This window comes from Hyperolius riggenbachi, chromosome 6, assembly GCF_040937935.1.
Source record: "Hyperolius riggenbachi isolate aHypRig1 chromosome 6, aHypRig1.pri, whole genome shotgun sequence".
Taxonomy (NCBI): domain Eukaryota; kingdom Metazoa; phylum Chordata; class Amphibia; order Anura; family Hyperoliidae; genus Hyperolius; species Hyperolius riggenbachi.
The window spans coordinates 257,423,777-257,447,123 of NC_090651.1; the positions used below are offsets into that span (position 1 = coordinate 257,423,777).

Genomic DNA, 23,347 nt, shown 5'->3' on the forward strand with positions numbered 1-23,347 from the left:
AAAGTGGGTTGAAGAGCTTAGAGACGCTCTTTTGCATATATAATAACTGAAGTTTTTTTTAACTCTTCCTGTACTGGAAAACAATGAGACTCTTGTCTTTGCTACTAATGCTCTATTTCTAAGTACTACACATACTATTCATTATATCATAAGTTTATTTTGCTTCAGGTTTGTTTTAATGTTTTACACGTACAGTAGTAATTATGGCCCCATCTCACATAATGACCTATTATAGCATAATTCAACCCGTTGGGCCCACCAGACTTCAGGAATGTATTTGCAAGATCTGCAATAACTCCTTTCCCTGACTTCTCTCTGCTGTGTAGTACTCTCAGGCAGTTTACTGCTTTCAGATCCTTTTGTGTAACTTCATGTAAAAACACCTGAAGTTCCATTTTGTTAGCAGCTTGCCTGTGGGAGCGGAGAAGATGTTCACTTACACACTGACATGTTAATGTGCCTGTGCCTCACATTAGATCACTCAGTTCTGTAACAAGCCCAGGACGCCTTAATATGGGCCACTTGCCTAGCGAATGAGTTGCCGATAATTAGCATGGCAATGCCGCAGCAGATGCAAGATGTTGGGGTAATGGGTTCATTCTGTGAGCTGTTTGTCTCTGATGTTCCTTGCGTTGGGAGCTTCTACTTTACAGGCACAATGTATCACCGTTGTTAAGCACTAGCAGCCTAATTTGTTGCCAGTTTCTGAAATGGAATAAATTAACTTTCTTTAGATTCAGCGGAGCGATAGTGTCAGAGCCAGAGGCTGCAGCTAGCAAACTTGTGATTTCAGGTTTGCAGTTACAGGTTCAGTGGGGAGGGAAGCTAATACATAACTTATGAGGATGATGGTCCAAAAAGTAAACTTCAGCTCACAAAGTTTATTTAAACTTTATTGTAATATTTTCGATGTGCTATAGAATTGGGCATATATTTTCTTGGCAGTGGAGAAAGCGCACTGTTTTTACCAGCGGCTGGAACTGAGTAATCTTGGGACCTTATAGAAAGGGCAATGTGCATGCTAAACACTGCCTGTCTGCAACAATACCCCGTTATTTTATTATTATTATTATTATTATTATTATTTGGCCTATGTACTCCAAGTGAAAGTTAAGATGTAAAATTTGCCATTTAGCAAAAAATGTGGTATTGCGAGCTCTGGAACAGCTGGGCATTACCCCACTGGCAAGTGTTCATTACATGGTTTCTGCCAGCAACATAGCTTAGCAACTCTGGGCCCTCGTGTGAGTTTTGCATTGAGCCCCTCCAAGCGCTCTATACATAACAATTGATATGGAGCACTAAAACCTGCCAAGCACAGCTGCAATGTCAGAGAGGTGTAGGCTGGGGAGAACAGTCTATTAATAGATACAACCAACCAATGCACATATAGAGGTTATCATAACCAGCTTGGCACCAATAAAGAGCTAACAAAGAAGTTAAAGGAAGGCCCCTACTGGGTCCCTCTGGTCCAGGGGCCCTGGTGCTGTTGCTACCTCTGCATCCCCTATTGCTACGCCACCACTGTTTTTTGCTAATGCAGAGAAAGATGAGAGAGAGGGGACTCGGGTTAGTTATGAAAGTCTAGGACTTTTTTTTTGTAGTGGTCCCAGTCACTTCAGTTATGCAGGATCTTCTTGCAGAGACCAGATGCCTCGGTTTTGGGGGACCCAGCTGCAGTCTCATTGGTACTTGATTTCCTCAGATTTCTACAGAACTGTTATCCAAGCAGGTTTTCTGACACTAGGATATTGCGTACAGCTGAAAAAAGCAGGAGGAGGGACCTCATCAGGCTAATTCATTAAGTTGGCAGGCTCTTGTGAAGTCCATCCCATTAACCCAATGCTTATCACAAGGGGCAGAGATGAAAGTACATTGCTAGAGAGGCCTGTCAAAGTTGCAGGTAAGTATGAAGATGGGAGGCACTTGTTATTTGGTGAATAATGTGTTCACTGTGCTATGGGGGACATGATGGTTGGACGTGTTGTATCAGGGCCTTTATGGCTGATTTTGTTATATGATGGACATTATAACTACACTAGTTGTATGGGATCATACTGGCTGCATTTGTTTTATAGGTGACATGGCTGAATTTGTTGTGGGAGATCATTATGGATGCACTTGTTACATAGTGAACATTAATGCTGCACATCTTTTAGGGGGTGATTATGGCTGAACTTGTTATATGGTGGAATTATGGTTGCACTTGTTATATGAGGCAGTTGTAAATAGAAGCAAATAATGGGCACATTTGTATTGGGGGCACAAAGTGGAAACAAATATATGGTACAGTGCCAGTGCCTGGAGAGAGCATGTCTACATAGGGGATATTTTAGGAGGGGTTCCAAAATAATCAGAACTGGCCATGAAGTCAGTGGTTACCATTCAGATATAAAGAGAATTTCGTGCATGGGACTGTTCCATTCGCAAGTACCAAAAAATGAAGCAGAAAGGTGTGGAGAACCACAGGAAAACTAGACCTCTCTGACAACTTGAAGTTTTCACATTAACTCCTTTGAATTCCTTCTTTAAATCCCAGATGGGTAGCGACTAAATGATTTCCCTGTAGTAGGTTGAGCTATGCTGTTGATGTAATATAATTTGCCTTTTATGGTGCACTCTGCACTCATACAGCTTTTAATGTTCTGCGTAGGCATGACCATGTTGCTGCTTGACTGTCTTTTGGTGGCTTAAAGAGAGTCTGAAGCGAGAATAGATCTCGCTTCAGACCTCATAGCTAGCAGGGGCATGCGTGCCCCTGCTAAAACGCCGCTATAGCGCGGCTTAACGGGGGTCCCTGTCCCCCCAAACCCCCTCCGTGCAGCGGGGGAGCACTTCCTGGTTGGGGCAGGGCTAACCGCCGCAGCCCTGCCCCATGCGCGTCTGTCAGACGCGTATCTCCGCCTCTCCCCCGCCCCTCTCAGTCTTCCTTCACTGAGAGGGGCGGGGGAGAGGCGGCGATGCGCGTCTGATAGACGCGACTGGAGGCAGGGCTGCAGCCGTTAGCCCTGCCTCCAGGAAGAAGAATACGAGCGACCATTTTCCGACCAACTTTTGCGGGGGGTGGGTTGGGGGTGAAGGGACCCCCGTTAAGCCGCGGGATAGCGGCGTTTTAGCAGGGGCACACGTGCCCCTGCTATATATAAGACCTGAAGCGAGATTTAGTCTCGCTTCAGTGTCTCTTTAAGGCCCATACACACGTCGGATTTTTGCGAACGACCCGTCGTTTGAACGTTCCGTCGTTCGCACGTCAAATCCGGCGTGTGTACAGACTATCGTTCGGGTGATCACCCGAACGATAGTCTGTACACACGCCGGATTTGACGTGCGAACGACGGAACGTTCAAACGACGGGTCGTTCGCAAAAATCCGACGTGTGTATGGGCCTTAAGTGTTTAAGCACACCATTGATTTTATCTAGCAGATTACAGCATTGTAATAACTGTAAGAAGGCCCCACATGGTTGATTATTGCGAGTAGTATGACCTGCTGGAACATTCCGGAGGGACATCAGGCTGTGCAGGGACGTAAGGAACACATAGAAATTACACCTGAGATGAGAAAGTTGTGGCACTTCTGCAGCTGCTGTGGGAAAGGTAGGGCAGATGTCTACTTTCTGCATGAGAGCTGTGACTACTTGGCAGCAGAGTATAAAGACCTCACAGGTCCAGCATGGGAACACAATGTTTTTTACTATTTAGTCTGCATATGATGCAAAGTGAGTGCATAAGCACATTTACATTCAATATCATTTTTTTTAAAGGTCTTCATGTGTGGGGGGAGGGGAGAAAGTTAGGTCTGAAACTTAAAAAAAAAAAAAAGTTCAGGGAAACCTTAGGACAAAGGCTTCTTTTTTTACACTACAAATCTCAGTACGATACTGATTGGCGATTCCGATTTTCGCTGGATGCTAACAACACAAGAAGAAAAATGCTGAAATAACGCAGCATACAGGACTTTTTTAATTGCATCCAAAATCGGAATTCCGTGTAAAATCGCATCAAAATCTAAATTGCATGTAGTGTAAATGGGCCAGCAATAACCCCTCAGGTTTTCTAACATTTTCCCACTCTTGTGGTTTTTTTTTAGCTGTCTGTACCTTTTATCAGAGATGTCACATCGCTTCCTTGAGTAATAATCTCTCCCAACTGGAACCTAAACCAACAATAATTCATGACAAATATTCCCCTTTCCACTCTAACCAAAAGTATTATAATATTTAGTTAATAATAGCTTGTAATAATAATAATAATAATAAAACAGTATACAGTAAGTCTAGTCTGCACAAAAAATATATCGAAAAGTAGGAGCACTAAAGCAGACTGTTAACCTTCTGTTAGCATGATTTTCTTCATCTGATGATATGTATTCCTAAATTCAGGTGGAATTAGTGTTAGCAATAAATTATCTGCTTCAGGGGCAAACCAAGGATTTTCAAAGGGGGGATTCCTGAAAGGTCGCTACGCACAATAGTGTATAATAATATGGTAGGACATCATGCTTGGCACACATAATGCAATTTTACAACCATCCGACCGACCGACCTACTGCAACGAGATCGATTGTCAGATTTCGGTTATAACCACACTGAAACCCTGTCTTCTATATTATTTTTTAGTTAACTATGATGATTCAAATAAGCCTGATATGTATACATTTCAAGAATTAGTGTCAGTTATATGCCAGATAGAGTTACCGTATATACTCGCAAGCAAGCCGACCCGCATGTAAGCCGACCCCCCCACTTTTATCCCAAAAAACAGGAAAAAATGATTGACCCTCATGTAAGCCGGGGGTAGGAAATGCTGGCCGCGTGATCCCCCCAGTATGTCCCAGTATAGCTAGTATAGTGCCCAGTATAGGTAGGTAGTGCTCAGTATAGCAAGTAAAATGCCCCAGTATAGCTAGTATAGTGCTCAGTATAGCTAGTATAGTGCTCAGTATAGCTAGTATAGTGCTCAGTATAGCTAGTATAGTGCTCTGTATAGCTAGTATAGTGCTCATTATAGCCTGTGAAGTGCCCCAGTTTAGCTAGTATAGTGCTCAGTATAGGTAGGTAGTGGTCAGTATAGCTAGTAAAATGCCCCAGTATAGCTAGTATAGTGCTCAGTATAGCTAGTATAGTGCTCAGTATAGCTAGTATAGTGCTCAGTATAGCTAGTATAGTGCTCAGTATAGCTAGTGAAGTGCCCCAGTTTAGCTAGTATAGTGCTCAGTATAGTGCCCCATTATAGCTAGTATAGTGCCCCATTATAGCTAGTATAGTGCCCCCAGTATAGCTAGTATAGTGCCCCCAGTATAGCTAGTATAGTGCCCCCAGTATAGCTAGTATAGTGCCCCCAGTATAGCTAGTATAGTGCCCCCAGTATAGCTAGTATAGTGCCCCCAGTATAGCTAGTATAGTGTCCCATTATAGCTAGTATAGTGCCCCCAGTATAGCTAGTATAGTGCCCCATTATAGCTAGTATAGTGCCCCATTATAGCTAGTATAGTGCCCCATTATAGCTAGCATAGTGCCCCATATAGCTAGCATAGTGCCCCAGTATGGGTGGGTGGGTAGGTGCTGTCCCTCCCCGCTCCCCCCGCGGCCGCCGCTGCTATTACCTTAGGCGGCGCCGCTTCCTCTATCCCCGTCCTCCTCCGGGCGGTAACTCATTCACAGCAGCGCGCCTCTCGCTGCTGTGATGACAAGGAAACCATAGAGAGCGGCTTCCTGTAGCGCGATGCCGTTACTATGGGAACCGCTCTCTATGGTTTCCTGCGTCATCACAGCAGCGGGGGGCGCGCTGCTGTGAATGAGTTACCGGAGGAGGACGGGGATAGAGGCAGCGGCGCCGCCTAAGGTAATAGCAGCGGTGGCCGCGGGGGGAGCGGGGAGGGACAGCACCTATCCACCCACCCATGACTCGCAAGCAAGCCGACCCCCCAACTTTTGGCCCACTTTTGGGGCGTCAAAAATTCGGCTTGCTTGCGAGTATATACGGTAATCCTTAAACAAGTGCAAAATAGTAAAATGCTCAAAATATATTTGTTTTTACTTTTATGGAGACTTAGATAGCAATTCTAGACAGACCAAGGTTGCCATGTTTTTCTTTGTTTTGGGAACAATATCTTATGTTGAAATTAGTGACGACAGCAGACATTATGTTATGGTTATGGTAGGTCATTGTGACTTTTATAAAATATCAGACAGATAAAGCATTTTTTATTTCAATCGTTTTTATTAGATTTTATAAGATAAAACATTAACATAAGTCTGCACAGACTATATAGACATTGGCATTTGGTTAGGCTGTAGGAAAGTTTACAGTCATGTACAGGCTTTAACATCAATAACAGTCATAACAGGAGTAATAGGGATAAACATAATCAAGTATCAGTGGTATTGTCGACTGGCATATATAAAGCAACCAAAGGGTTGTGGTAGTTTAGGGCATTGCCTTCGTTGTATTATGTAAAGATTAGTCATGGTGGCTATAATTGCGACAAAATGTCTCTTGCCCATTCATGGAACCAAAATTTTGGCTGGGCATGAGCCTATTTTGTTCTGATAGTGTGGTTAGCTAATGCTACCTGTCTCCCAGTGGAGGCAGGGATAGATATCTGGAGGGCCTGTCTAACAATAAGTAAGTAAAGGAGGAAAGGGGGGAGAGAGGAAAGAAAGACGTGAGGATAGAAAGAGAAGTGAGGTAGAGTATGGGACGAGGAGAGAGTCAGCTGTAGCAAATCAGCCTGGGCAGTGAGGGCCAGGGTGGCTCCAGGGTGTCAAACCGCGCCAATCCTAGCGCTATAATCAGCCCCCAGTAGGTATTCCATGAAGGAAGACCAGATTTTGTTGAATTTAGTCATGTTGTCTTCTAGTCTCGCACGCAATTTCTCAAAGAAGAGGATGGGGCTTAATCTGTTCTTCACCAAGTCGAAGGAGAGGAGACTAGAGTTCCAAGCTGCGGCGATCGTCAGTTTAGTTGCTGTGAAGATATGATTTACTAACGTATTTTGCGGTTTAGTAAGGTTTGGGTAAGGGAGGCCCAGTAAAGTATGGACTGGGTTCCTAGGTATTGGTTGGTTGACTAGCGAGGAGGCCCAAGTACACACTCTTAGCCAGAGTCGGCGGACTTTAGTACATTTCCACCAAATATGGACACGGGTTCCAGGAGTGTTACAGCCTCTGAAGCAGTTTGGGGATGTATTGCTTTTAAACTTGGCCAAACGGGAAGGAACCAAGTACCATCTGAAAAGTAGCTTGTAGTTAACTTCGACTAGGTCGGCATTGATAGAAATTTTGGGGATATTAGTCCAAATGTCAGACAAGTCTTCAGGATCGATCGAGATATCTAAATCTTTCTCCCAGTCAACTATATATTTGGGCTTGTGCTTGGGTTGTGCATGGGATAATGCCTTATATATGGTTGAGACAATGCCAGGTGAAAGTGGGTCTGTAGCGCAGATATGCTCAAATGGGGTTCTAGTTAAAGGAGAATCTGTGAGGGAGAGGTGGGATTTAACAAAGTGTGAGATCTGCATGTATCGAAATCTTTCAGTGGGGGGGAGTTGCTTATGCTCATGTAGGAAGGCTAAGGTTTTCATGCCTGTGTCTGAAGATAAGGCATAAACCGTAGTGAGGTGGGAATTTACCCACCAATGGAAGCTAGCTGGTGAGATTAAGGCTGCAGGGAAGGAGGGGTTCAGATAAAGCATTTTTAATTATAAGTTTAATGCATAATAGTACACTGCCATCTGGTGTTTTTTTGTAATCTTTTATGAGTTATAAAATTAATGATTTCTACATAAAAAAAAATTATAGAATGAAATTATTTAGATTGCTGATCAGTATATACAATATTTCATTACTCTTTAAGGATAGTATAGTGTTTAAATAAGTATTCATGTACCGTAAGTCTGAATACTGTTGGTTACAGGCCTATGTATTTTGGTGGGTCAAGATGGCCGACAGCATTTCAGAAAGAAATGGGCATACCTCAGGCCAATTAAGACACAGATGTCATAATAAGTAAATAAAGCATGGAACATAGATATGGGAGATGTTTTTAATTCTGGAGACCCAGTGTCTCATGACATTTCTCTTATCGGGAGGTCATAACGTAGTCAAGATGTCTACCTGCGTATGTACCCAAATAATTAAGATATCACCCTCATTAGTTAAATGTCAGACTTTGTAAATAAGATACGTTGAATGACGCACAAAACATTCCAAGATATGAAAAATACGTCAGTGGGAAATTCCGATTTTTCAGCCATTTTGAAAATTGGGTGTAAAAAGGGAGGTAGGATGGGCAGGTTTTACACATCTCGACAACAGCTACCTTGGGGTGAGACCTTCTACATAATTGAGGAGAGGTATGCCTTATTGATATTATATTCTGGTGATTCTTAGCATTCTTAGCATTGAATATTTAGCTAAGGCCATTAAGCATTGAAAGTTAGCATTTTTTTATGAGCCTTATTTTTGAATGTTTTCTCTCAGCAACTACTAGAGATACACAGAAATAGGCAACATTAACCAACCTTAGATCTACAATTCATTATCTGCATGATAAAGTTATTTCATGGAACTGTGAACTTTGATCATCTTGAAGATTCATATTTTTCCGCTGTAAATATATTGCTTTTTGAAAAATACAAATTTATATAAAAATCCAAACTGAGTGCTTTGAGATTATTCCAAGAAGAAACCATCATCTATAACTTTTACTGTTGTAGAGGGAAGGAACTCCACTATACCCGATATTTTTGATCGCAACGCTGTAAAAGTTCTACCTTTTACTGAGTTAGTGATATTACAGAGGTAGATACCGTAAGGTTTTCTAACCGTAAAGCTTTTCTCAGGAGCAGTTTGGATACCGGTAATAATGAGGACAATGAAGGGTAAAAGTGAAGCATTCACACAGCAGGGCACAGGGCTGTGCTCATCCCGGACTCTGTTAAGTTCCCCAGAGCTGCTCCATGCTCTGTGCACACACTGCTGCTCCATGCTCTGTACACACACCTCTACTGCATCCAAAGTCATTTGTAGCAGGGAAAGAAAGGGGGCAGTGTGGCAAATGTGAAATGATTACGGTAATATCTAATTTAACTTAAAAAAAACAAAACCTCTAACAGGAATTCTACCAGGCACGCAGTAACCAATCCAGGACGCAGCAGGAAGCACCCAGGATGTAGCAAATCGATGGGAAACAATGAGATCAAGCACATTGTTTGCGTTAATAACGGTAACCAGTTGTTCCAACAGATGTCCATTGAGTTGCATTGACAGCGCTTATGCGGCAATCACCGTGGCCGTTAACTGACCTGTAGATGTTTGTGTGAACGGCCTTGTGCTAGGTACACATCATACAATTTTCTAGCAAATTTACCTGCCAGATCAATTATTTCCAACGTGTCCAATCAGAATTTCAATCGATTTTCCAATCGTTTTCTGATCGATTTCTGTTTATTTCTATGGAATTTAAATCGGGAAAACAATAAAAAAAGTTAAAATTCAGATCAGACATGTTGGAAATATTTGATCTGGCAGGTAAAGCTGCCAGAAAATTGTATGGTGTGTACCAAGCACTAGTAAGGGGATTTACTGTAATTATAAGCATCTGGGTATCTCCTTTACCACTTTAAAGCGAATCCGAGATGAAAAACTAACTATAACAAGTAACTTGTCTATATATCTTATCTAAAGTTTAGATAGTTTACACAGCAAATCTAGTTGCAAACAGCTTCAACAGTTTATGATTATTTCTCCCTGTGATACAATGAGAGCAGCTATGTTCTGTTTGTGATCATTATGGCCCATACTCACGAGGGACTTTTGTCGCCTCAACACGCGGCGCGCGCGTGTTGCGGCGACAGGTCGCCCGTGAGTATGGGCCGTCGCACACGCGCGCACCCCGAACTGTCGCCCGCACACGCGCGCACCCCGAACTGTCGCCCGCCGCTCATGTCGCCATGCGATTGAAACTTTCAATCGCATGGCGACAGTCGCCGCTGCCCCCCCGCCGCAACTGTCGCTAGTCCGCGTGAGTACGCGGACTAGCGACAGCAACCTCCATGTAGGTACATGGAGCTTCCGGCGGGGGGAGGAGGAACGTCAGCGACAGCTTCCGCCTTGCCGCTGGTCCCTCTTCCGCGTGTGTACGCGGAGGGACCTGGCGAGAAGCTGTCGCCGGCCTGTCGCCCACACGCTCACGTGTGCTGGCGACAGGCCACATTTCTCGCCCGTGAGTATGGGCCATTACACACAGGCAAAGCTGCTGTGCATCTCCAGCCCTCAGCCTGTGAAAACTTCACTCCCCTCTCCTGCACCCTCCTTCCCTCTGCCTCTGAAATCTCTGGCTACTAACACCTCCTCCTCCTGCCCAGACTGAGCTCCCATAAGCCCTTGCTACATGGGTCTGAGAGTGCCAAGGCATCGAAGAATCTGTGGGCAAGGCTTGTTTACTTTATAGGGAATTAGTATTAAAATAAAAAGTATTTGGCTTGAGCAATGCCCTATAAACTATATGAAAGGAACACATTTATGCAACAAGTAAAAGTTTATTTTGGATCCACTTAAGGCCTGGTTCACATTAGCGTTCGCTGTCCGGATCCGCCTGATCGGATCTGGACCGTATACTGTACAAACGGAACGTACGTTCCGCATAGCAATGCAAAGTCTATGCGGACGTTCACATGCATACGTTCCGTACAGAACGGAGCCGGATCGGATCCGGACTCTGGACACTTTTCCAACATGCGCTATTTTTCGGGTCCGGTCATCCGGCCCACGCACCCGGGCCAGATCCTGACCCAAACATGCGGCCAGGCTGTGCAATGAGAAACGGATGTTTCTCATCACACTGGCAATAGGACCGGATGCTTCCAGCACCGGTCCTATGCCACTTGGGGGGCCCGGACTACACACCGGTATCCCCCATGCTTGCGGTGCCTTTCTGGCACTGCAATGTATCTAGTTCCGGCTACTTTACTGTAGCCGGAACTGATACATTCCGAATCTGCAACTGGTGGCAACTTGTGGCCACCGCAGAGACCCGTACGGTCTCTTTGCGGCCCCCGGACACTTGCGGACTCGAACCGCAAGTGTGAATGGGGCCTTAGTTGTTCTGTAGAAGCGATAACATGTCTTCCAGAACACAACTAGGTCCCGTTTAAAGTAACTTATCTTATTTATTTAGGATAGATAATAATTGTACTTTATTCCCTTTTCTCAGCGAAAGACGAGCTATATTACAATCTATCTTCAGCCCATAGACTTGCTGACATTACTTAACTTTGGTGAAAAGACCACTTTAAGATGTTAGCAGGAAACAAACAGAAATAATGATTCAGCATGATCATTCCTATATTCTGCCTGCAGGATACAAACTTGACTGTGCGCTCTGTATTAGCAGCTCTCGATTGGAGCTTGTTAATTCGCAGCTGCAGCATCACCTTGTAGTACTACTTGTGGGCACTTTGATGACACTGCCATTTGTATCTCCGCTAGCATCATCATCTCTCTCCAAGCTGCACACTGTGGATAGAGCAATGAAGGATCATCAGCACTTTCCAGTACGCAAGAAACACTTGTGTCTCCAGCTCATCTAGTTTTGATGATCACTCATTCATAGACACCGCTCTGAAGCTGATTGAGATCCAGTCTAACAAGTGCCTGCCTTAATAAGCCTCCTTCTTGACGTGATGAAAGCAAGCCACATCTTGTTAACCTAGAGATTGGGAGCTGTGAGGCGCACAACCTCTGGGATGTCTGATCTTGGGAGAGTGAGAGAGACTAGGGAACTGGGATTCTATGATTAATAACAGTTTGCAAAACTCATCTCAGTGACCAATCAGGGGACGTTTTATGAGGAGTCACACGGCTGGTACCACAGACTGATGCTGAAGAGCTTCTTTTGTAAAGGACACACTTTGCTGAACAAAAGAAAAGATTTTATTATGATACCCATCGCTATATTGTGCTTTGCCAGGGAACTAAAGGTGTAGGAGGACTATTATACTACTCCTTCCCCATCTTTAGTGAGAAGAGGAAGAATGAATCAGTCTTGCTGCAGAGAGATCTTACAAAGATAAAAATAGCTCTACTCAGCCCAGGATTTGTCCATACATATCATGAAGCTGTTGATTGGAGGTTGGATGAAGACCATGTGTGGCCAGAGATGGTTTTGGGCGCATCCACCAATGATGTCCATTACTAGACACAAGGGCCCATATGCAATTAACCTTTTCTCCTGAGTTTTCTCCTAAGTGATATTTTCAAACTTGTCAAAAATGCCTTTTAAACCACCAGCAAGCAATAAAATACTCAAAGTAATTTTGATAGTATTTTTCACCAACTTTGCAGTACTGTTTCAATTGTAAAGTGCTTAAATAGTACCTGAAATGAATAAATAAAAATAATTGATACTTACCTGGGGTTTCCTCCAGCTCCATGTACACCATTGTCTCTCTCGCTGTTATCCCCTGGCTACTCCGTTTGCCTACAATCTCAGCCAGTATTGGGGCTCCAGTCACGCCAGTCAGAGTGCACTGCGCATGGATGGCCTGGCTGCGCACCCATATCTCGCTCCCGCCAAGAGGAGCTTTCTGAGCGTGCACAGTACTATCTGCGCAGACGCAGAACACTCCTGGTGATGGGAGCATGATGGGGGTGCGCACATGGCTGGGCCGCGCATGCGCAGTGCACCCTGACTGGCATGACTGGAGCCCTATTGTTATTATAGAATAATCTTGTGAGATGATTATTTGCATGTGTTCTGTTAAAGGTAAATTAAACAGAAGGGAGTCTCTTATTTTTAGTTTCTGTTTAAGTGCTTCATTTTCAGACTGCATTCTAAACCACAGCTGTGAGAAATCTGCCTTGATGAGCTGAAAAACAAATATAAGTAATGACCCTTTGAACTTCCCAGCACTAAAACCTTATATTTTGTCTTTCTGCCACATAATACCGAGCTTCTATTCACTTTTTTATCATTTACTTTCTTGGAAAAGACTACTTTCTGATAAGGTGTTGGACAAGTTAGTTTGCATAAATAACAACCCTAGTTTTTCAACTTTCCCTGTACTGGAAAACAGAATGGGAGTATGTTTATATCATCATGTCACATGCTTCTCCAGGTGTGATTTAAGCCATAACCCCTACAATATAAAATGCTATACCCCTTCTTGCTCTTAGCTGACCCCTCCCCAATATAACCCATCCAGTGTAAAATACTCATGCAACCCCCACAGCCCAGCTCCCATAGCATAAGACACTGTTCATCCTCCATATTTTAGCAATCTTTCCTTCCACCCCCCACTGCCCCTTCTCTAAACTTACAACAGTGCCCAAGCAGCAACGGCAACCCTCCAAATATTCTACTAAATAAGAAGGCCAGTGCCAAAATTTCCAACACCAAGATGCCTGGAAGTCTCCACCAAAACTGTTCAGCAACGGGGTGTGGCCAAGACTACGGGACTTCTGTGTAATCTTGCCAGCTGCTGCTTCAGCATTGAGATAGCCCAAGAATGGCTGTGTTCAGCTCGACCAGGTATAGTGTTACGATTGTGGAATTCTCTCCGTGATCAGCGCACAAGACGTGCGCTGACACTGCGGAAATCCTCCACAAGCGTATAATTTGCGGGAACCCAGCAAAAGGTGCAATGCACCTGTAGAGGGAAATTCCTGTCAGCAGGTGGAGCTGTGGAGTGCAGAGGAACAGATCCTCTGCCCTACCACAGACGCCAGACAGGAATTGCACGAAGGGAAGAAACGCAATCGCAAGAGAAGCGATTGAGGATGAGCACAGAGACAGATTGTATGTGTGTGCACCAATCCAGTCGCCAACCCGCGATAGTGCACACACAAAAGCAGACACAAAATAGGAACGCGATCGCGAGAAGTGCGATCGCCAGACGTGACACAAGGCTACAGCAAGGCAGAGCACGAGAGTAGCAAAGGCACAGCAAATAATACAGTGAGGAGACAAGGAAAATAACAAACGCTAGCTAAACGCGAACACCGCACTCATTCGCAACAGTGCACGCGTTTATGCACGGTCTCCGCGTGATAAGCACAACAGAGACAAGCACGCCTAACTAACCACCGACAGACAAACATGAAACAGAGGACGCGAGCGCTTGCTTAAAGGTTACCTCACCGAGCCTCCAGCAAGCGTTCGTAGTAGACAAGACAAATACACGGAAACAGGAATAAGTGAGAGATAGGATCCACAGCACTAGCGCAAGAGGCTAGTGCGATCCAGGAAGACAGAACAGAAGGATCCACAGCACTAGCGCAAGGCGAGTGCGATCCAAGTACAGCAAGAGAGTAGCAGACCAGAAAGATCCACAGCACTAGCGCAAGGCGAGTGCGATCCAGGAAGACAGAACAGATGAGATAGCTGGTAGCAACCGCTGCTCCAGCTATACTCCAAGAACAAAGATCAGAACGATCTCCTGTCGACCACCGCTGGGACAGGACAATCGCAACAGACAAACAAAACAGATAAGCAATCCTAACTGCACTAGGGAAACCTGCCTAGTGCAGTCCCAGGAATTACTCTAAGCTACCTTCAAACAATGAGCAAGGCTGACACTCCTCCAGGAGTGTTTCACAGGAAGAAATCCTTATGACCAGCAAAGGACTCTGGGAAACATAGCTCTTTATACTGCCAGTCATCAAAGGAGGCAGGTAGGGGATTTGCATAATGAGTGTATGCAAATTCCTCAGCAGCAGAACAGACCAGAAACTTGTAATGGAAAGACAGGTCTCTCTTGCAGAGACCTGCAGCCCACAGACTAGAGGAATGGTCAAACAGCTGTCTGCCAGTGCATCCAGCTGAGCAGATCATTACATATAGCACTCGCAACCAGTAAGAAAGCTTTGTGCCAGAGCCATCTGATTTACCGCAAGCAGATAGACACTGGCATTCTTATCACATATGCCTATCCTTCATGAGTTAGCTATGGCCAGCTTCACAGCTTGTCTGCTGACCTTTGACCAGTTGATAAACCAGATCAATACTTCAATATCCTTTAAGACTTTATTGACATCTTTAAATGGACAATGCCGATGGATGTCACATCGCTTGAACTCTGGTAAACACCATATTTCTTCTGTACACATCTTGCAATTTCACACAAACTCAAGCAGCATCTTTATCCTGACAGTGTACAAAAGCAGAATTACCCCTATCTGCTTACAGTGAAACTGGCGATGCTGGTGTGAAAACGGATCTATATTAAGACTTCCTAACTACAGACATCAGTACATCAGCTTTTCTTATTACACAGTGCCATAGTTAATTAGAGGCAACAGAGCCCTGCGGCAGAATGGACTAATGACTCGTATAGGATGACCTACTGCCCCCAAAATCCTGACTCTCTGCAGGCTGTCAATTAGTGCTGATTGAACTGGACACATGGATACAGATAAGTGTGCAAATATATAGGCCTGTATATGTGTGCGCATACGTATGTAAAGTATAGGCACACATACACGTCTTCACTTTTCTGCTGTCATCGGGACCTGTTGATTGCTAAAAATATCTTTCACAAATTGATAACATTTCCTTCCATCTATATGCTCTGTAATATGCAATTAAGATTTTCTTAATAAGACAGTGCAAAGGCCAATGATGGTATGCAAATGGAGGAAACCCATAGCAGCCAGTGAGGTGTCACTTCAGAGGAATCCAAGATGATTAGCTGTCAGGGCTTAGTGCTCTTAGCACATTACTCTTTGCTTAGTGCGATAAGTGTGTGTATATGTTGCTGAAAGGGCTATTAGCACATCTTATCTGTTCTCATTTATTATGTACCCAAAATGCCCTCTGAAAACTGTTCTGTAATAATTAAACCGTACGCTTCCTTTTTAATTGTGTATTTTAATACATTAAGGTGCGACTTTTCTTTAGCTAAAAATAATAATAATGATGATGATTTCACATGTACAGTATCGTTGCTATACAAGGGATCTTGTAATTTTACATCAAATTTGCAGAAACGTTTCAGTGGGATGAAACTCAAATTTCATCTATGGTCTAATCATGCATTATACACAGCATAGTTAAAAACATAGGATTTGAATCCAGGTTACTGGAAGGGTTAATACTCACAGGTTTCACTTCATTCAGGAGCTAGTTAATGAGGTTGCTGTTGCCTTACCACAATGATCTGATTGTGTTAAGGTGTACTAAGCTGTGTGAAAGATGCAGAAAAGTTTCTGCTGTATTCAGGAGGTGTCAGAAAAGTTCATTGCTTTGTTTGCACATCAATTAGTTAATTACAAGACAATCTGATCATTTATCCTTTAAACTTGAAAGTGTAAATATGCCTGCAAATGATATTAATTACTTTATACTGCTTTAGAACCAAAGTTTAATACCACTTTCAAACTTACAAGTTGTCAGCCTCTGTCCACTGTGTATACGAGCTGGCATATTGGAATTTGTAAACAGTCTATAAATAGTTTTTCACTATTTTCCATATTGTGGCAAAAATACTTTGTAATTGGAAATTTGCTTTTTGTGTTATAAAAGCAGTAGGCCACTGATGCTATGTGAGAGATTTCTAGTGATCAAAAATGATAGATTTCCATCTTTTACGAAAATACGGACCCCCTGGGTCGACTATAGTGCTAATGCGGGTTTAGCGCACAATGTATTTCAAAATATATGACTACTTTTAGCATATTCTCCTTAGGGCCTCATGGAATTTCATATATTCCATAAATGTTGAGAACTACACTGGACGTGAATATTAGTTGAAAATGTTAGTTATTCTGTCCTGATTATTTTGTATATTACGTCGACTGATATTGATCCCTATATAGGATCAAATCATTTTGTATCTGTCATTTACTGTACATGTGTGTAATCTATTCACAATTCCTTGGGAATGCCAAATAAAAACTTTTGAAACTAATAACAGTAAGCCAGCCGATTTTAAAATCTGGGAAAAAGAAACAGATTGCGAATGAACGCAGAACGTTTTCGATTCCCGTGCGGGCCATTCGCGTCAATGTGTAGTCTATAAAGAGTCAAGTAAAATGTCAGCACTATATAAATGCATAACTACAGTAATGGTGACGTTTCTCTTTTACATCAGTAAATGGTTGGAGATGAGTGGTATCTTCCCTTTTTCTCGAGCTTTTATATTGATGCTGTTCCTCTCTTTCTCCAGTGTGTCGGGGAATGCTCTGTGGTTTCAGTGCCGTCTGTGAGAAGAGCAGTACAGACCCATCTCAAGCAACTTGTGTGTGCAAGAAAGCTGCCTGCCCATCTGTGGTGGCTCCTGTCTGTGGCTCTGACTACTCCACCTACAGTAATGAGTGTGAATTAGAGCGAGCCCAGTGTAACCAGCAACGCAGAATTAAAGTCATAAGCAAAGGCCCTTGTGGTAAGTCCTCTACATTCCTCCTAAGTCTTCAGGAATTACATTTAATTGTATTTTTTATTTTTTTTACAAGCCCTCTCCTTTTTTACTATTGTGAAATGAATTATCATGGAACACTTGTGATGTACGGTAATTGCTGCAATTAAAAATCAAATCAAGTTCTGCATTTAGAAGCTATAATCCACATGACTTTTCTCGGCATTGTAAAGGACAACCCGGGATTTAAAGGACAACTGAAGTGAGAGGGATATGGATGCTGCCATATTTATAACATTTTAAACAATTCCAGTTTCCTGGCAGCCTTGCTGATCTATTTGGCTGCTGTAGTGTCTGAATCACACCAGACACAAGCTCGAAGCTAATCTTGTCTGATCGTTCACTAATGCCAGAAACACCTGATCTGCTGAATGCTTGTTCAGGGTCTTTGGCTAAAAGTATTAGAGGCAGAGGATCAGCAGGATAGTCGGGCAACTAGTATTGCCTAAACGGAAATAAATATGTCAGTCTCCATATCCCTCTTGCTTTTGTTGTTATTTAAAAGATATAATGGACGCGTGTTGCTTGAGCTGTAGAGAGTCTTGTGCTCCCCCCCAATGACATTAGTTAGGTTATTTGTTTTATGGCTGACTATTTCAGACCTGAAAAACTTTCCATCTTCACGCAGATCTAACCCAGTTAGGCATTCATTAAACTGATTTATTTCAAAACATTTGTAAATACAACTAGAACAAGTTCTAGGACTAGTGGGGTCAGTACTGTGATATATTGCCTCATACTGATAACTGTTTAATCAGGTTTGTACCCATTTCTTTAGTATATTCATTTATTTCAGAATTATCAGCCTCCTCCCCCCTCACTAAAGGTGGCCACTAATGATACAATTTGCTGAACGATCGTTTACAACAATTCTTCGTATGAACAATCGTAAATGATAATCTGTAACCTCTAATGGAAAAAAGTTTCCTAACTAATCCGATCATTTTAATGAAATTGAATCGATCGATTTCCGAACGATCCCATCATTCTGATCGGATTGGTTGGGAGATTTTTGTCCATTAGTGGTCACAAATTATCATTTCAATTCGTTTACATGAAGAATCATTTGTAAACGATCATCCAGCAAATTGGATCGCTTGTGGCCACCATTAGGCAGTGGTTATTTTCTGCATACGACATGGTCATTGGTAGATGTCTACAGCCGTACATAGTCCCTTGATACATATAGTTTCTTGATTATGAGATTTTAATTTCATACATTTAAAGGAGTTATCAGCCAAAAATAAAAAAATGAGCATTACTCACCTTGGGCTTTCTCCAGCCCCTTGCTGCCGACTGTCCCACGCCGACCTATCCGCCGCCGTCCCGGGGCTCCCCGCGCCTGCGCGAACCGCCGCTGTAAATCATCGCCATGTGATCGGCGGCGCGCTGCGCAGGCGCAGTAGTTCTGAGATGTGAACAGCCCCATAGGTATGGGCAGTTACTTGACTTGCAGAATTATTCTGCAACACTACTGATGAAAGAACCCTAAATCTGAATTTTCGAAAGCCCAAAAGCATTGCGTTTTTCTGGACATAGCATTCATTTCAATGTTAATGATTGTGGATACCCTAGACCAGGGGGGTCCAAACTTTTTAGGCCAAGGGCCATATCGCTGTTCTTGAGAGTGCTAGGGGGCCGAAGTAGCAACATCGGCTGCGATACGTGCCGCTGCGATACGTGCGGTGGCACTTCCTGGTCAGTGGGAACACGGACGAATCCCAAAAGCCGTGCATTGCACGGCTATGGGATTCGCAGCCTCCCACATGGAAACTGACGGCAATGTCGGCTGAATCGCTAAGGTAAGCGATTTGGCCGGCGGCGCCATAGTTTCCTATGGCAGAGTTTTTCTGCGCGGTTTCCCTGCGGGGAAACTCTCAGAATTCAGCCCGGTTTCCGCACTAGTGGAAACGAGCCCTGACATTTTGCAAATGTAATTTTTCCATGGGAAATAACCCATATACCGTGTGCAGTTATCTAAGTGACAGCTGCTAATTAGTGGGTGTTACTGCTGCTGGCACAGTGGCAGCTGCTTATCAGTGGCTGCTACTGCTACAGTGGTGGTTGATGACCTTCAGGGGAGCAAAGGTGGAGGCAGAGCAGCAACACAAGGTGGCTCCTGCATGCGGGACCGCAGCACCGGCCTTTAGGCTGCATAGAATTAACAACTGTAGAGAGCTTTGAGGGCCAGCGAGCTGGTCTTTGAACATGCCATCCCTAGATGCAGGCAACATTTTGTGTAAAGATTTGCATAAAACCATGTGGAAGTTTGCATGCAGAAATACACATGTAAAAATGAAATCCTAGTGGAAGGAAAGCCTAACGGAAACACAAATGTACAATTGTTTTCTACCAGTGTCCATTACTTTTGCGTTTTATGAAATAAATTCCCTCCCCTCGCCCTGGGGAAATCTCTATAATGACCCGGCCTTAGGCGGGAGCCTGCATGGCCTTTATCACCCTGTTGTTTCCACTGAATGGTGTGTTGTAGAGCTGCACAGGAGCCTTTGTATTTCTTTATCCTCCTCCATTGATGATTTGCACAGAGTCAGGGACAGGATTTGTGCCAGGAGAAGTCCCTGTTGGTGTGCAGTAATATACTCTATAGTTGTCGGATCAGATGCCTGATCTAGCCTTTCCACACAGCTCCATGATTAGATGTGCTATAGCTTGCCTCTCCCCTCCCTTGTTTTACGTCTCTCTAATGAGACATATAATGAACGGCCTCTTTCCTCACTGTTATATGACTCCCTGACCATACATATACTATAATGTGCAGTCTTATTCTTTACTGCCCATGCAGTATCGCCCTCAGAGCTGCAGTGCTTGGCCGTCAGGCTCTTTTCTTGTTCCAGGGCTGGATAAAATGTACAGTACTTAGCTATTTGCATATCCCTGAGCAAATGTATAACACAAGGCTTAACCTTTTTACCGTACACTCTGCATTTCTGATGTATAAAACATGCAGCTTTTTTTCTGGATTACATATACAGAGAACTGGCCGTTTCCTATGCAATCCTACATTTCTGTTTCTGAACGGAAAACATACCCAGTGGGATCCGTAAAGAAATACTCCACTTCCAATTTCTTTAGAGGACGAAAAAGGTGATATCTGACATGATGAGATAGACATGTGTATGTATAGTGCCAAGCACACAAATAACTAGGCTATATTCTTTTTTTTTTTTTTTTTTTACTTTGCCTGAAAGTATCAAGTATGCAAGTGACAGTTTCTATCCAGGTCGGGACTGGGTCAGACTGGGTCAGACTATAGCATAACCCTCACTGATAAGTAATTACAGCCATAAAACACTTTCCTGTCAGTAAATGGCTTCTGAGAGCAGGAAAGAGATAGAAAAGGTCAATAATTCATAGATTTTAGCCCTGGCATACTTCAATGCATGTATCATTGACCAGAGACCCTGAAACAGTAAAAAAAAAAAACTTAAAAACTAGATTTTAAATAAAATAACATTTAAATAAAATAAAACTGTGGGATATCTAAAAAAGTCATTTTTAGGAGACTGAGGATAGATACAGTTGTTTTTGTTATCAGTTTATTTTTACCTCAGATGTTAACTGTAGAAGAGATAACTTGAAAAATTAACTCTTTTCCTCAAAGATCCCTAGCCAGATAAATAGCTTAATTGAAAGCTTTATTGTTCTGCAGTCAAAAATACATCCACTCCAATTATTGCCAATTCAACCATAAGTATCTGTTTACATTGGGACCTGTGTGTCTTGCATGCCATTGTCACAGAGTAGCAGGGAGCACATGACCTCATGACATTCTCTATGATGATTGGCTACGCATGCGCTATCTGCAATAATGCATGCATTCAATGTGCTGGTGGCAGTGGCAGAGATGGGGAAAAGGGATGGTCTCACTACTCTGGGCGTTCATGTTCAAACAGTAATTATTTGTGAATCCATGGACTGTTATTATTATTATTTTTAGTTATATAGCGCCAACATCTTCCCGTAGTGCTGTATATAGTACAAAACAAATAGTGGGGAACCTACATACATGAGACATTTAAGCCTCTGTACAATCAGGACATCCAGCAATACAAGTAAAAACACATACATAGTTGATGTGTGGTTTGAGACATCACCAATACTGGTGTACTGTATGTTCATATGATAAATGACAGCAGAATAAGAAACACTACCAATAGGAGGAGGTCCCTGCCCTTGCAAGCTTACAATCTAGAGGGTAGTGGGTTTTAGACAATAGTGAAGGAGACACAGTAGTTAGCGGATGAGGCAGTGAACCTCACTTTTTGGACACAGGCAGGCTTGCACATGTCCTTTACGCATTGTGTTGCACAACAGAGGCTGGTCTGTCTCTTTAAAGTGGAACCGAACTCTTGCACAGGACAGAAGGTAAACCTAGAGAAATGCACCCTCTATATTTAGACAGTGTAGCCTGTCTAATTGCCCTCATCTGTGACAAATCACAGTTGTAATTTGCTCTCAGCTGTGTCAGCTGGCGGCCTCCCTAGAGCAGCTAATTTGTAAGCACAGGATGTTAACTTTAGTTCTGCTTTCATGAAAGCAAGAAGTAGACACACTCTAGATTTATTGCAGGATTTGTATTAGCTGTAACAAATAAATGTTTTTCTTTTAAGGTTATTATGCTGTTGCTTATCTTTTACAGCAGAGAGGAAGTTCTGAGTTCAGGTCCACTTTAACAATTAATCCAACCTTAGTTTCACTTAAAAACCTGGTGGGCATATAAATCGTTTCTTCTTAATGACTTTCCTCCAATGTCTGTAGGTAGCTTAGAAAATGAATTGGTAGACAGAGTAATAAACAATATGCTAATTTGGACTTGTCAGCGCGCCCAAATGACCAAATAACTTGGCCTTCATGCAGTGTTCCGCCTTTGTTTCCAGTCAATGAATTACTTATTGAGGCTTTTTTTTCCCTGGCAGTTAAAGGGCAAGAGGAGATTACATAGATGGCGAGGTCAGGGCTGGACCTTCCTTCCCTGCACCCTGCTGCATCTTTGTACAGTCCCTCTGCCATTCAACAAGGCTAATAGAGCTGAATTGTCAGGCTGCACACTGATTCCAGGAGTTAGGCGCTGTGTAAACAATAACTGGTCCCATTTCTATCCAAGTAAATTAACTTGACCTTTCTCTTTCTTGCTGCTGAGCCTTGTCACTGCGCTCCACGCCGCCCTCTCCCTTCTGCATGTGAAGTCAGCCTGGAGGTAACTGCTGTGAATGGAGCCAGGCTATCTCCACACACCATCCTCCCTCCGATGGGAAGTGTTTATTAATTGGTGAATGCGCAAAAGCCTGAGAAATGTTACGTATGCAGCCTGGAGATCAGAATCCCTGCAAGGCTTCATGGCAAAGGAATCTGGGTGCAATCGTTTCTCTACAGATCAATTTAAACACACGTCTGTTACGTCTGGAAACCTACATGAATTGTTTTGTCTGTGAAAGCATATATCATTAATATTTATAGAATCGTAATTAGACAGATGGTTTCCAAAGGTTTTCTGTATGCTTTATATCTTTGTCGCATTGAAGGTAACCTTAGGCCCATTTAAAGGGAACCTGAAGTGAGAGGTATATGGTGGCTGGCATATTTATTTCCTTTTAAACAAAACCAGTTGCCTGGCAGTTCTGAGCTTATTGACTGCAGCAGTGTCTGAATCACACACACACTGAATCACACACCTGAAACAAGCATCTAACTAATCCAATCAGACTTCAGTCAGAAAAATCTGATCTGCATGCTTGTTCAGGGTCTGTGGCTGAAAGTATTAACCACCTCGGCGTTCTGATTCCCAAGGATTTCTGTGCAAAAAGCGGTACATTTAATTTTCAGCACCTTTTTTCCTGTAACTTACCAAAATGAGCCAAGCAAGAGTTTAGTATACATTCTGAGTATAATAAAAGTGTCAAACACTAAT

The 23,347-nt window shown here is 43.1% G+C and overlaps 1 protein-coding gene across 9 annotated transcripts in view; it reads left to right on the forward strand.

Moving 5' to 3' along the window:
• Positions 1 to 23,347, forward strand: part of AGRN (agrin) — an 803,356-nt gene that overhangs the window by 507,058 nt on the left and 272,951 nt on the right. For all 9 annotated transcript variants that reach the window (XM_068240729.1, XM_068240733.1, XM_068240730.1 and 6 more), the window contains one exon: positions 17,170 to 17,385. In XM_068240729.1, coding sequence (XP_068096830.1) covers positions 17,170 to 17,385 — 216 coding nt within the window. The remainder of the gene's footprint in view (positions 1 to 17,169; positions 17,386 to 23,347) is intronic.